General features: G+C 52.2%; 1 protein-coding gene across 1 annotated transcript in view; it reads left to right on the forward strand.

Moving 5' to 3' along the window:
- The window catches only part of CSMD1 (CUB and Sushi multiple domains 1), a 741,603-nt gene that overhangs the window by 624,132 nt on the left and 103,984 nt on the right, over positions 1-13,487 (forward strand). Inside the window, exons 28-34 of the mRNA XM_070407812.1 lie at positions 2,393-2,531; positions 3,138-3,325; positions 4,399-4,593; positions 7,537-7,653; positions 8,678-8,791; positions 10,459-10,554; positions 13,199-13,402. Coding sequence (XP_070263913.1) covers positions 2,393-2,531; positions 3,138-3,325; positions 4,399-4,593; positions 7,537-7,653; positions 8,678-8,791; positions 10,459-10,554; positions 13,199-13,402 — 1,053 coding nt within the window. The remainder of the gene's footprint in view (positions 1-2,392; positions 2,532-3,137; positions 3,326-4,398; positions 4,594-7,536; positions 7,654-8,677; positions 8,792-10,458; positions 10,555-13,198; positions 13,403-13,487) is intronic.

Raw genomic sequence — 13,487 nt, forward strand, 5'->3', positions numbered from 1 at the left:
TTCTTTAAATGAGGAAGGGAGAGGGAGAGAGAGATAGAAACATCAATGAGGAGAGAGAACCATTGATCGGCTGCCTCCTGCACACCCCCTACTGGGGATGGAGCCCGCCACCCGGGCATGTGCCCTGACCGGGAGTCGAACCGTGACCTCCTGGTTCATAGGTCAACACTCAACCACTGAGCCACGCCGTCAGGGCCAGAAACATTTCGTAAGGGTTCCTCTCCACCCGCTGGTGCTCCGAACCCATGCTGACATTTCATTGCCAACCTTTAAGCTCCATTTTATTAGGTGAGATCCAGGGAGTAGTCTACTTAATATACAGTAATTGACATTTATCTAACAGTTCCTATCCTGAACTCATCTTGTAAAAATAAGAATTAATCAAATTACTATCATTTAAAATTCTGGGTGGCTAAAATTTCATAACCCTCCTATTGCTCTTCTCATTTTTTAATATAGAAACTTGCCCGCAAGCAAAACCAACTAGATAGAAAGTACTTTCTCTTTTGAGATGGTTTTTCTATCGTCTTGCTACATTTTAATCGAGTTCTGAAAACTAGAAATCATACTGCTTTTGTCCAAATGAAGATACCAGGAGAAAGTTGTCTCTGAAATGCGCTGGAATTGTCCGAGTTTGACCTTATTAACATGGAAATGGGTTTTGCAGACTTTAATTTGAATAACAATCCAAGATGTTCTTTCGCAAATATGGCTTTGAGGTACTGCGTGTTTTTATGGAAGACAGCAATGCCAGACTGTCCCTCCATTCAATTAAACATTTTACCACGAATAACTATTTAGATGATTTCAACTTAATTTTAAAAAGAGATGCTACTGAACTTTATTATCCTAGTGGACGGTCACAGTGCAATTTGAACTTCTTTATAATCGGCTTCCAATACGTACAATTTAATTAATCCGTCAAGAGAGACCATGATCATGAAATGAGGGGCACGGCTGTCATGTCAAGCCCAGTCCTCAGGAGCACCCACAGATTTCTACCTTTCTTTTTTTTTTCTATTCTATTTTTTTTTTTTTTTGCACTGGAAGATGCATGCATTTTTTAAAAAAATATGTTTGTATTGATCTCAGAGAAGAAGGGAGAAGGGGAAAGAGATAGAAACATCAATGATGAGAGAGAATCATGGATCGGCTGCCTCCTGCACGCCCCCCACTGAGAATGGAGCCCACAACCCGGGCCTGTGCCCTGACTGAATCTATCTGTGACCTCCTGGTTCATAGGTCAATGCTCAACCATTGAGCCACACTGGCCAAGCTCTACCTGTTTGTTTTTAAAAGTGGAGTAATTAGCCCTGACCGGTTTGGCTCAGTGGATAGAGCGTCGGCCTGCGGACCGAAGGGTCCCAGGTTCGATTCTGGTCAAGGGCATGTATCTTGGTTGCGGGCACATCCCCAGTAGGGGGTGTGCAGGAGGCGGCTGATCAATGTTTCTCTCTCATCGATGTTTCTTTCTCTTTATCCCTCTCCCTTTCTCTCTGTAAAAAATCATTAAAATATATTTTTTTAAAATAAAATAAAAAATGAAAGTGGAGTAATTACCTGTAAATGCACCAACCATTTTAAACCACTGTCCTGCTTTTCAGTGAAGAAAGGCACCTTTTAATCCTATTTTCAGGATTTCCGCTCCCGGGGAGGGGCATCCGAAGCCATGCCTCTAGCCCAGGGGTGGGCAAACTTTTTGACTCGAGGGCCACAATGGGTTCTTAAACTGGACCGGAGGCTGGAACAAAAGCATGGATGGAGTGTTTGTGTGAACTAATATAAATTCAAAGTAAACATCATTACATAAAAGGGTACGGTCTTTTTTTTTTCTTAGTTTTATTCATTTCAAACGGGCCAGATCCGGCCCGCGGGCCGTAGTTTGCCCACAGCTGCTAGCAGTTAACCTCCCCGAGACCCCTGCTCAGCTGCCATTCACTCAGACACCTCACTGTAACATCTGACCCTCTTCTCCCTGAGCTGTGGCCTTCGGCGGGTTCCTCTCCGCGTTGCCTAGTCTGGCCCATGACTGGGTCATCCGTCCTCAGCAAAGACACCAGGCAGCACTTCCCCCGTCTGGCGTGTCAGCCGCAGGGACACGCCCCGGTCGCTGCAGCAGCTGCGTGCCCTGTGGGCAGCCGCCTCACCCGGTTAGCTGAGTAACAGTCACGCTCAAACCACAGCGAGTACGTTCCGCGGGTCCGCCGTGCGGAAAGCCCTCCTGAGCAGGAGGGTCACAGCATCCCCTCTGCTCACAGTCACGGGACGTGCCGACCTGGTGGTGGCCTTTCCGCGGGGAGTGAGTGACCGCCGGCAGGCGGCGCGGCGAGTCCGGGGGCGCCTCCCGGCACACTGACCGCTGTCCCCTCTCCCTTGTCCTCCTCGTTGGCAGCCACCTGCGGCGGGAACCTGACCGGCCCGGCGGGGGTCATCCTGTCCCCCAACTACCCGCAGCCGTACCCTCCCGGGAAGGAGTGTGACTGGAGAGTGAGGGTGAACCCCGACTTTGTCATCGCCTTGATCTTCAAAAGGTACCTCTCCCGTTGAACACCTCTTTTTATTTTTATTTTGTTTGATTTCTATTTATTTATGTATCTTGTTACTCCACATCTGAAGATTTTTTCCCATTAATTTTTAGAGAGAGTAGAAGGGAGAGAGAGGCAGAGAGAGAGAAACATTGATGTGAGAGACACCTCAATCGGCTCCTCCTGCTCACCCCCCCACTGGGGATCGAACCCACAACCCGGGCCTGTGCCCGGACAGGGAATTGAACCCTGACCTCCTGGCTCAGGGGTTGACGCTCAGCCACGGAGCCACACGGCCGGGCACACACAGCTCTTGAAACCTCATTTCAGTCCGAGGTCCCGGTGCAGAGAGGGACAGTCTGTTCCTGAGCCCTGAGCCCTGCCGGCCTCTCTCAGGGATGCTGTGTACGTGTGACAGCCATGTGAACTGAATGCGTCTGTGGCCACCGATGTCTGTTAGCGTTGTTCCTGTCTCGACCTTTTGTTCTGTTTCACTTCCGGATTGTTCTGATTTTTAAAAGTCACAGGAAAGGCAGAGGCCCCTTGCGCTGGGAGACTGGCCTGGGCGGCAGGACCACACGAGGAGGCCCTGACAGGCTTCTTTCTCTTTAGCTTCAACATGGAGCCCAGCTACGACTTCCTGCACGTGTACGAGGGCGAGGACTCCAACAGCCCGCTCATCGGCAGCTTCCAGGGCTCGCAGGCGCCCGAGCGCATCGAGAGCAGCGGCAACAGCCTCTTCCTGGCCTTCCGGAGCGACGCCTCCGTGGGCCTGTCCGGCTTCGCCATCGAGTTCAAAGGTACCACGTCCAGCGTCCAGCATCCAGGCCCCCGCTCCAGGCCCCTCCGGTCACTCCTGCAGGAAGAGGGCCGGGCCGGTGGGCGCGTGCAGGAGGCAACCAATCCATGTGTCTCCCACATCGATGTTCCTCTCTGTCTTTCCCTCTCTCTCTCCCTCAAAGAAAAATATCCTTGGGTGAGGAAGAGAGAGAGAGAGAGAGAAAGAGAGAGAGAGAGAGAGAGAGAGAGATGAGAGAGACACATCAATTGTGTGTCTCTCAAGTCAGATTCCCCGCCTCTTCCCAGGCAGCTGAGGGGACTCCGTACAAAGTCAGGAAGTGAGCTTCAGTTTTTCCAGAATCAGTGTTTTTGGTTCAGCACTAAGGTCTGTAGTTAACGGAAGGATGGATGGAGAAAAAGGAAGTGCTGCCTTTTCTTTTAACCAAGAATAAGTAATTGAATAGCAAGTGTGCAGTAAGATGTAGTTTGAAAACTGGGAACTATAATTTGATTAAAAGTTTTTCTATGATATTTAGTTATTAACTGGGTAATTAGTAACCTGATCATCTTTCCTAGTATATGTAATTATTAACTTGATAATTAATTAACAACTTGGTCCTTAGTTGATTGGTAAATATTTTTTGAGCATTTTTCATATGTTGGGCTCTAGTCTAGGCACTAAAAAACAATCAACCAGACAGCCAAACACACAGGAACATTAAGGCCCACCCCCACGAGGGTCACCCGCCCCCACGGGGGTCACCCACCCCCATAGAGGTCCTTACCCTCACGGGGTCACCCACCCCCACGGAGGTCACCCACCTCACGCGGTCACCCACCCCCATAGAGGTCACCCACCTCACACGGTCACCCGCCCCCATAGAGGTCACCCACCTCACGCGGTCACCCGCCCCCATAGAGGTCACCCGCCCCCATAGAGGTCACCCGCCCCCATAGAGGTCACCCACCCTCACAGGGGTCACCCGCCCTCACAGGGGTCACCCGCCCTCACGGAGGTCACCCGCCCCCACAGGGTCACCCGCCCCCACAGGGGTCACCCGCCCCCACGGGGTCACCTCCATTTCTCCTGCAGAGAAGCCCCGGGAAGCCTGCTTTGACCCCGGGAACATCATGAACGGGACCAGAGTCGGGACGGACTTCAAGCTGGGCTCCTCCGTGACCTACCAGTGTGACTCCGGCTACAGAATCGTGGACCCTGCGTCCATCACGTGTGTGATCGGAGCGGACGGGAAGCCGGCCTGGAACCAGGCCCTGCCCACCTGCAGCGGTACGTGCGCGTGTGTGACAGGCTGCCCCGCCTCACCTCCTGCAGGTCCAGCTCAGTCACAAGGGCCCCCAGCACAGCCTCTCCTGTCCCCCGGCCTCACCTCCTGCAGGTCCAGCTCAGTCACAAGGGCCCCAGCACTGCTCCTCCTGTCCCACAGCCTCACCTCCTGCAGGTCCAGCTCAGTCACAAGGGCCCTCAGCACAGCCTCTCCTGTCCCCCGGCCTCACCTCTTGCAGATCCAGCTCAGTCACAAGGGCCCCCAGCACAGCCTCTCCTGTCCCCCGGCCTCACCTCCTGCAGGTCCAGCTCAGTCACAAGGGCCCCCAGCACTGCTCCTCCTGTCCCACAGCCCCACCTCCTGCAGGTCCAGCTCAGTCACAAGGGCCCCCAGCACTGCTCCTCCTGCCCCCCGGCCTCACCTCTTGCAGATCCAGCTCAGTCACAAGGGCCCCCAGCACAGCCTCTCCTGTTCCCGGCCTCACCTCCTGCAGGTCCAGCTCAGTCACAAGGGCCCTCAGCACTGCTCCTCCTGTCCCCCGGCCTCACCTCCTGCAGGTCCAGCTCAGTCACAAGGGCCCCCAGCACTGCTCCTCCTGTCCCCGCCTCACCTCCGGCAGGTCCAGCTCAGTCACAAGGGCCCCCAGCACAGCCTCTCCTGTCCCCCGGCCTCACCTCCTGCAGGTCCAGCTCAGTCACAAGGGCCCCCAGCACTGCTCCTCCTGCCCCCCGGCCTCACCTCTTGCAGATCCAGCTCAGTCACAAGGGCCCCCAGCACAGCCTCTCCTGTTCCCGGCCTCACCTCCTGCAGGTCCAGCTCAGTCACAAGGGCCCTCAGCACTGCTCCTCCTGTCCCCCGGCCTCACCTCCTGCAGGTCCAGCTCAGTCACAAGGGCCCCCAGCACTGCTCCTCCTGTCCCCGCCTCACCTCCGGCAGGTCCAGCTCAGTCACAAGGGCCCCCAGCACTGCTCCTCCTGTCCCCGCCTCACCTCCTGCAGGTCCAGCTCAGTCACCGAGGGCCCTCAGCACTGGTCCCTGGTCTGCAGTGGGATCACGTGCTCGCAGAGCTAAGGAGGGAAATGCAGGTGACCTTCCTCCATCCTTGAATCAGCCAGGCCTCAGCCATCCTGCCAGTACCTGGAGGGGACTGTTTCTCTCCCTCAGAGAGCTCAGCATTTTTACTCCCATTTTGTGTATCTGATCTACATAGAGGTACCGATAGACAGTCTCCAGGTGTGCTCTCTCTGTCTGTTTCCCTTCCTTCCTCTCTCCATTTATACATGTACACATGTAACATTAAAATGAATGTGTCACTTCCCCCCACAATCCAGTAGCTTGTAACTCCTTATTTAGGTGTTAAATTGATAAAATCACCTATTGACGGTCAGATCCACCTTCGAGAACAGACAAGAGTCCCCTCCAGCGACAGGAGCCATAGTAATGCCCCTGATCTCATACATGGGGAAGGGCCTAGGGAACATAGTTCATCTCAAATCATTAAAACTCCCATTTCTCTATTTATTATTGTTAATGTCATAGTTGAAATTTTGAAGATTACATTTTATTAAATTGATCTTTACATATATATACACACATAGACACATGCATAAAGGGAAACATACATTTATTATATGTTTAAATTTATGTAAATATATGTATGTCACATAAATACACGTATATGTAAAGAGTAGTATGCATATATGCAATGTCGATTGATAATGGAATTCTGTGAATTTGTTAGCACTAGATAGTGTGTCATTTTTGTAGCAAATCATGGTTATGAATTATGAAGGCTGGCTTACGAGCCAGCGCGTTCTGTTGATCTACTTTATGGAAAATGCTGACCGACAATGAATGTAGGTTGTGTTGACTGCGTTAGGAGGTTCATAAAGCAGGCACATGTTAGTCCTTCTTCCTCGGGTTCATTCATAACTGAAAATAACGACACACACGTACACTCACACACACTCAGACACTCACACACACTCAGACACACACTCACATAGACACACACACTCAGACAGACACACTCAGACACACACACTCACATAGACACATACTCTCACACACATACACTCACACACACTCACACTCAGACACACACTCAAATAGATACACACACAAACATAGACACACACTCACAAACTCACACATGCACACTAATTCAGACACATGCACTTACATGAACACACACAAACATAAACACACAATCACACATACTCTCACACACACACGCTCACAAACTCACACACAGACACTCAGACACACACACTCACATAGACACACACTAACATAGACACACACACACTCACAAACTCAGACACACTCACAAATACACAGACACACACAGCTCTGTCTGTAATTAACACCCCACCATCATATTGCTCCTAACTTTCTAGGTTTCAGTTGCTTCAGCTTTAAATCAATCTTTTTGAGAGAATCCCCCCACATTAGTAATTATATATGATGCTCTTGAACTGAATCTAAGGTATTAAAGGCTGAAAAGAAGACAAAAACTAGAAAGAAAACTCTTTTCTTTGACTCCCATAGTAATATAAAAACAGAAAAACAAAAACCCTGAAATAATCCATGTATCTCTGAATACAGTGATTGACCAGACATGGCTGGTGAAACTTCAAATAGCCTAACAATTTGCCTTCATCGAGCCTGCTATTGTTATTTGAGCTGTTTTCATGATTATTTTAGCTTGTCTGAGAAAGGCTTAAAATAATATTGTCTTCCTGTTAAATTAACGTACTTTTATTCTAACCTGGTAAATACCTGTGTTCCTTTTTCCCTGACTTTGGGAGCAAAGTGAAGTCGGCTTTGGACGGTAACATCCTGGACGTGTTAGGTGAACCCTGCTCCCTGACGGGGGCCTTGGCCTCCGGCCCTGTCCAGGCGGCGTCCTCCACACACGTAATTCTGGTCGCTTTCCCTTCCAGCTCCCTGTGGCGGCCAGTACACGGGGTCCGAAGGCGTGGTGCTGTCCCCCAACTACCCCCAGAACTACACGGCCGGCCAGACATGCCTGTACTCCATAACGGTGCCGAAGGAATTCGGTAAGACTGTCTTTGTACTTTTAATTCATTGTCATGCTGTTCATCGCTGTTCATTGTTCTACCTTTGTCCACCCTGTATGATTGAGTACACACACACACACACACACACACACACACACAGGCTGTTACAGTGGGGTTGCCTCTGTTACACACACACACACACACAGGCTGTTACAGTTGGGGTTGCCTTCATTACACACACACACACACACACACACACAAACACACGCATGCACGCGCGTGCACGAGCTGATACAGGTAGATTTGCCCGCTTGCTGGCGCTCACCTTATTCTTTCATTAGAGCCGTGATGTGTGTGTTTGGCACACGTGCCTCCATTTACTGCTCACGATGCTATGGGATGGTCGTAGCTTCGCCCTGACACATAAATAAGGTTTAGTTGCTCATTGTCAGTCGATGCTAAATCACACGTTTTTGTCAATATCATGAAGGCCCGATATGCTACTGGTTTGAGTGCAAACCTGACGAGGCGTGAAGTAGGAAAGTCCGCGGCTGGGACTCTGTGGGGGAGCTGAGCTCTACGACCCTCCGGCCGGGAGCGAGACAGAACGCCCAGCGCAGTCACAGCAGCCGTGTCCGCACTGTGTTGCTGAGTCACGTGTACACAATGCAAGGAATACGGGGATTAGGCATGAAAATAACCAGCTCCTAGGAGTTTCACATCCCTTCCTGAATGAGCCGGCTTCCCAACCCAGCCGTGTCTTGATCCCTGTACCAGTGTCCAAGCTCCCACCTAAACAGGCCACTTTGCGGTGACCCTGCCAGCACCCTAAGGTGAAATTAAAGGAAACCAGCCTCATTAATGTCGGACATGCAGACAACGATCATCTTACGCCTCCCACTGACACCAAACGTCAAGGAACAGCGCACAGTAGCCATAGCCACGGAGACGCTTCAGGAAGCTGGGAAATGAGTCCTGGGCCCTGGCCTTCGGAGGGACCGGTCCCGGTGCAGGGCGGCCAGAGCCCCTTTCCCCTCTAAGCGTGTCGCCCCTTCGTCCGCAGTCGTGTTCGGGCAGTTCGCCTACTTCCAGACGGCGCTGAGCGACGTGGCCGAGTTGTTCGACGGGACCCACCCGCAGGCCCGGCTCCTCAGCTCGCTCTCCGGGTCCCACTCAGGTAAACGCCAGAGAACCGGTCTTTACTTCCATTCAGATGGGCGTGCGACTCGTTCTAACCTCCGTGTGTGTGTGTGTGTGTGTGTGTGCGCGTGCACGTGTGCACATGTGTTTGTGTGTGCGTGCGTGCATGTGTGTCTGTGTGCGTGCGTGTGTGAAGGAGAAACTTAGTCATCCTTGAGTGTGTTTGTTTGTTTAGTAAAATTTTATCTTTGATAAGAAACGTCCAGTGGACCTTTATCCCATAGACAAAGCCGTCTGCTTTGATCGTTGCTCTTACTAAGATTATAAAAAGTAGGAAATCTATCTCAATAAAAGTGGAAAACATCCAAGAGAAAGGATTAACTGGGATGTTTTTAATTTCTATTCTATGTGTTGGGAGCTTCTTCCTGGAGCTAAACAGTATGAACATTTTGGTCTCACTCATTTGACCCCTGCACATACATAGGTATAGACCAGGGGTCCTCAAACTTTTTAAACAGGGGCCAGTTCACTGTCCCTCCGACCGTTGGAGGGCCGGACTATAGTTTAAAAAAAACTATGAACAAATTCCTATGCACACTGCACGTATCTTATTTTGAAGTAAAAAAAAACAAAATGGAAACAAATACAATATTTGTATTTGCATGTGGCCCGCGGGACGTAGTTTGAGGACCCCTGGTATAGACCCACTACATCCACACATGTAACAGTACATGTGTTTATCACATGTGTGTATGCACGCATCCATGTATGTGTGCATGTAAACATAGTTGGGCTTCATGAAGCACAGAATATTAGTTCACAACTTATTTGTTGTCCATATTTTCACTTAAGAGGACCGGCCTCACTGTGTCGAGCAGCCACCCGAGCACAGTGGCCCCTCTGTGGCCATCGGTCAAGACCTGGCGACTGAGTGTCCACTGTAGTTAACCAAAGGCCGCAGGGCCCATGTCTTGATCATTTCTATTCACGTCCAATGGGGCGCAGTCAGAACGGCATCAGGAGAGGCCATTGACAACACGGACACATTGAAATCCCACGTCCCTTAGGGACGCATTGAAATCCCACATCCCTTAGGGACGCATTGAAATCCCACATCCCTTGGGGACGCATTGAAATCCCACATCCCTTAGGGACGCATTGAAATCCCACATCCCTTAGGGACGCATTGAAATCCCACATCCCTTAGGGACGCATTGAAATCCCACGCCCTCACAGGCCCGGCAGTGTGCTCTGAACCTGCTTTAATCCGAAGGCGGACATGTATTTTGTGAGGTTTTTCCTAAATCCTTTCATTTTTAAAATCTCAGCTTGGGACTCAGAGACATTTTGTTAAGTCAAGCCTCAGTGAGTAACTGTCAAATATGGTAGATTCTGCGTCAGTGATTTATTCGGTTCTTAGTTTCCCGCCTTATCGGCTGCCAGACCCATCATCCCTGAGCTTTTCCAAAGGAAAGCGGACGTGAGATCCCAGTTAGAACAGCACCTTCATGGGACGCGTGGGCGAGAGCAGAGCCGGACAGTCCTTCTGGAAAGGATGGGCGGGGTTGTAAGCCCTAAAGTGCGGTCCTAGGAGAGTTCAAAGCCGGCACGTCACATTCCAAGCGAGGGACTTCTCTCCGAGACCTACCGTGGCCGCGGCAGCGTGCACGTGCGGGTCTGCGCAGTGTCTCTGTTCTCCCGCAGGTGAGACGCTGCCCTTGGCGACGTCCAATCAGATTCTGCTCCGATTCAGCGCGAAGAGCGGGGCGTCAGCCCGCGGCTTCCACTTCGTGTACCAAGGTAACCCTCCCGGTCACCCTGCCGCCTCCCACCCCAGACCTCGGTCTCCCGTGGAGGCACAGGCTATGCCCCACTTCCATTTTTTTGTTTGTTTTTTAAGAAATTGAAGACATTATTTATAACAAAAACATTTTATCAAAATACTAACATTATTAGTTTGACACAAATCTATTTCTACTGCAAAGACAAATGCCCCCTGATTTCTCTGGCCCGTGCAGGCAACAAATAGTGTGCAGATTACTTTTGTACGGCACCTCCCACTTTGCAAAAACGATTTCAACTATATTTCAGTTTGTTCTGTTTGTGCTCTGGTACCTTCTGGAATTCCACCCGGTATGTTCATTCTTTAACGTGGGGCTTGTCCACAGCGTGTGGGATCGCCCCAGGTTCCCGGAACATGAGGCCTGTTTCCTCCTCTGTCCCCCGTGCGTGAATGCTCACCCCACGCCTGGGGCCCAGGGCAGGGGCGGCTCTGCTTTGCCAGGGCCTCCAGGCCGGGCCGACAGAGGCTGCTGCAGGGAGAGCTGCACCTCAGACGGGAGTGGCCCTCCCTTTCCCGGTCCCGGTTCTGCTTGGGCTTGGAGAGTTGGCCTGGCTCCGGGAGGTTTTCCTCAGGAGCCGGAGTCACCCCCCAGCAGGGGCTCCTGCAGAAACTGGTGAGGACATCGGGATGTTCAGAGAGTTTCGGAGAAGGATAGTCCGTCCTGTCATTCACATCCGGGGCATCTCCCATCGTGTGTTCTTGCCCTGCACGTGGGTCGCGAGAGAAAACCCTGGGCGATCAGAAATCCAGCGTCTGAGAAGGCGATGGGCAGGGAGCATGGTGTTCGCAGGAGTGGGAGGGAAGGAGCTCTGAGCCAGGCCACGTGGCCGCGGCTTGAATGATGCTGTGACACTGCTGCTGAGTTAGAATTAGTCCCTTTGCTCTAGGCCAGTGGTCGCTGGCCGGTGGTCCGCAGGCCATTGGTGGTCTGTGAGGCCCGGAAGGCTGGTGCCCGCTGCTGTGCCTTTTGTTAAAATGTAAGTAACTCACCTGGGATTTAAAAATGGACCCGAGTGGAGGGTGGCCCGTTTGGCAACTCACTGCTCACCACTACAAACGTTCTTAAAACAAGTTCAGTATCCCCTTCTGTGGAAGCAGGTTTACAAACCGCGGTCCGTGCGGGCGACGTACAAAGGATCTACACGTTCAAGTCATTTCCATCTGCAAAGTGTCAGGTTCCGGGCCCTGTCGGCCTGACCTCAGCCGCCTTTGATTTTTTTTAAAATAGAGATTAGAACCTCACTCAGATCATCGCATAAAATATCCGAGGCTAATGTCTATCCTCTTTGCAAATGCTACACTTCAAAGCCTTCATTCTTAAAACGGGTTCCTGCTTAAAGTAGCGCATTATCATTAAAATGGATAAAATACAGGAACATAGACACCAAAGGCAGTGATGTACAGCGAATGCCTTCTCCTTGTACTTAAGAATCATAATGACTCCCGCATCCTCACTATTTCACAAAATCCCAGCACACCCTCTCGCCTTGCTGTCTTCCCCCCGTGAGTTTATGCAAAAATGGACTTGTTTGCATCAGGCCTAACCCCTCAGTCCTACACATGAGCGGTCAGATTGAGCGTTGCCTCCGAAAGATGGTAATTCTACGGAAGCTTGGAGGTGACGTGACGGTCACTGTACAAAAACATCCCGCATACGGCTCCCAGGTACCAGGGCGGCGGCATTCTTTCCTGCTATTAAAGCTTAAGGCCGCACGGGGACTTTCTCGCACCCTGGGCCACGGGATGTCTGACCAGGTTAGCCGACGGGTCTGTTAGGGAGAGCGAGCCTGGAGGGACGTCGGGGAAGATGGGGTGCAGGGGGCGCAGACGCAGCAAACCCGCAGGGGAGCGGCATGAGCAGTGTGTCACTGTCACGGGAGGACGGCCCGGGACAGCACAGCTCTGCACGGTCGTTCATTCTTTACGTGTAGACGGTGCACAGCTCTATGGACTTCACCTTCCCGTAGACAATATCTCACCTCTGAATGGAAGTGCAGGTTCATCAGAATTAGCATCTGACTTTCATTCACGTAAAATCGCTGCCACACTGACGTTGCCCACGTGGTGTCTGTGCCACGGAGGGTCAGTGCCCACAGGAGGAGTGTGCTGGGCACAGCCGTGGAGGAGGGGGTGGCCACTAAAGCGCGCCTGTGGGCGTGTCTCTCCGAGGGCTGGGCTTTTAAAACTATACTTTTCTTGATTTCAGAGAGGAAGGGCGAGGGAGAGAGAGAGAGGGAAACATCAAGGATGAGAGAGAATCATTGATGGGCAGCCTCCTGCACTCCCCCCATTGGGGATGGAGCCCACAACCCAGGCCTGTGCCCTGACTGGGAGTGGAACCCTGACCTCCTGGTTCACAGGTCGATGCTCCACCCCTGAGCCACGCTGGCCCGGCAGAGAAGCTCAGTTTCTCAGTGATCTCTTCCCCACGAGCACAGGGTGAACTTTAATTGCCTGAAGATCCCTGAGATGCAAGGGCCCCCGGGGTCCGCAGGGTGAGGCTGTGGACGGCACGGTTAACCTCCACGCCTGTGATCCTCGGGCAGATGCCCTCACGTCCTCCACGAGGCCACCATGGTGTGTTGTGTGCTTTGCCCCCAGCGGTCCCTCGCACCAGCGACACCCAGTGCAGCTCGGTGCCCGAGCCCAGGTACGGCCGCAGGATCGGCTCCGAGTTCTCGGCGGGTTCCATCGTGCGGTTCGAGTGCAGCCCCGGGTACCTGCTGCAGGGGTCGGCCGCCCTGCGCTGCCAGGCGGTGCCCAACGCCCTCGCCCAGTGGAACGACACCATCCCGAGCTGCGTGGGTAAGAAGGGTTCCTGGGCGGTGGCCGGGGCAGCGGCCCGGATGGAAGTGGCCGGGAGGAGGTGGCTGGGAGGAGGCAGCTGGCC

The sequence above is a fragment of the Myotis yumanensis genome, unplaced genomic scaffold (genome assembly GCF_028538775.1).
Source record: "Myotis yumanensis isolate MYYU_CA2020_CCGP unplaced genomic scaffold, mMyoYum1.0.hap1 SCAF_3, whole genome shotgun sequence".
In the NCBI taxonomy this organism is placed as follows: domain Eukaryota; kingdom Metazoa; phylum Chordata; class Mammalia; order Chiroptera; family Vespertilionidae; genus Myotis; species Myotis yumanensis.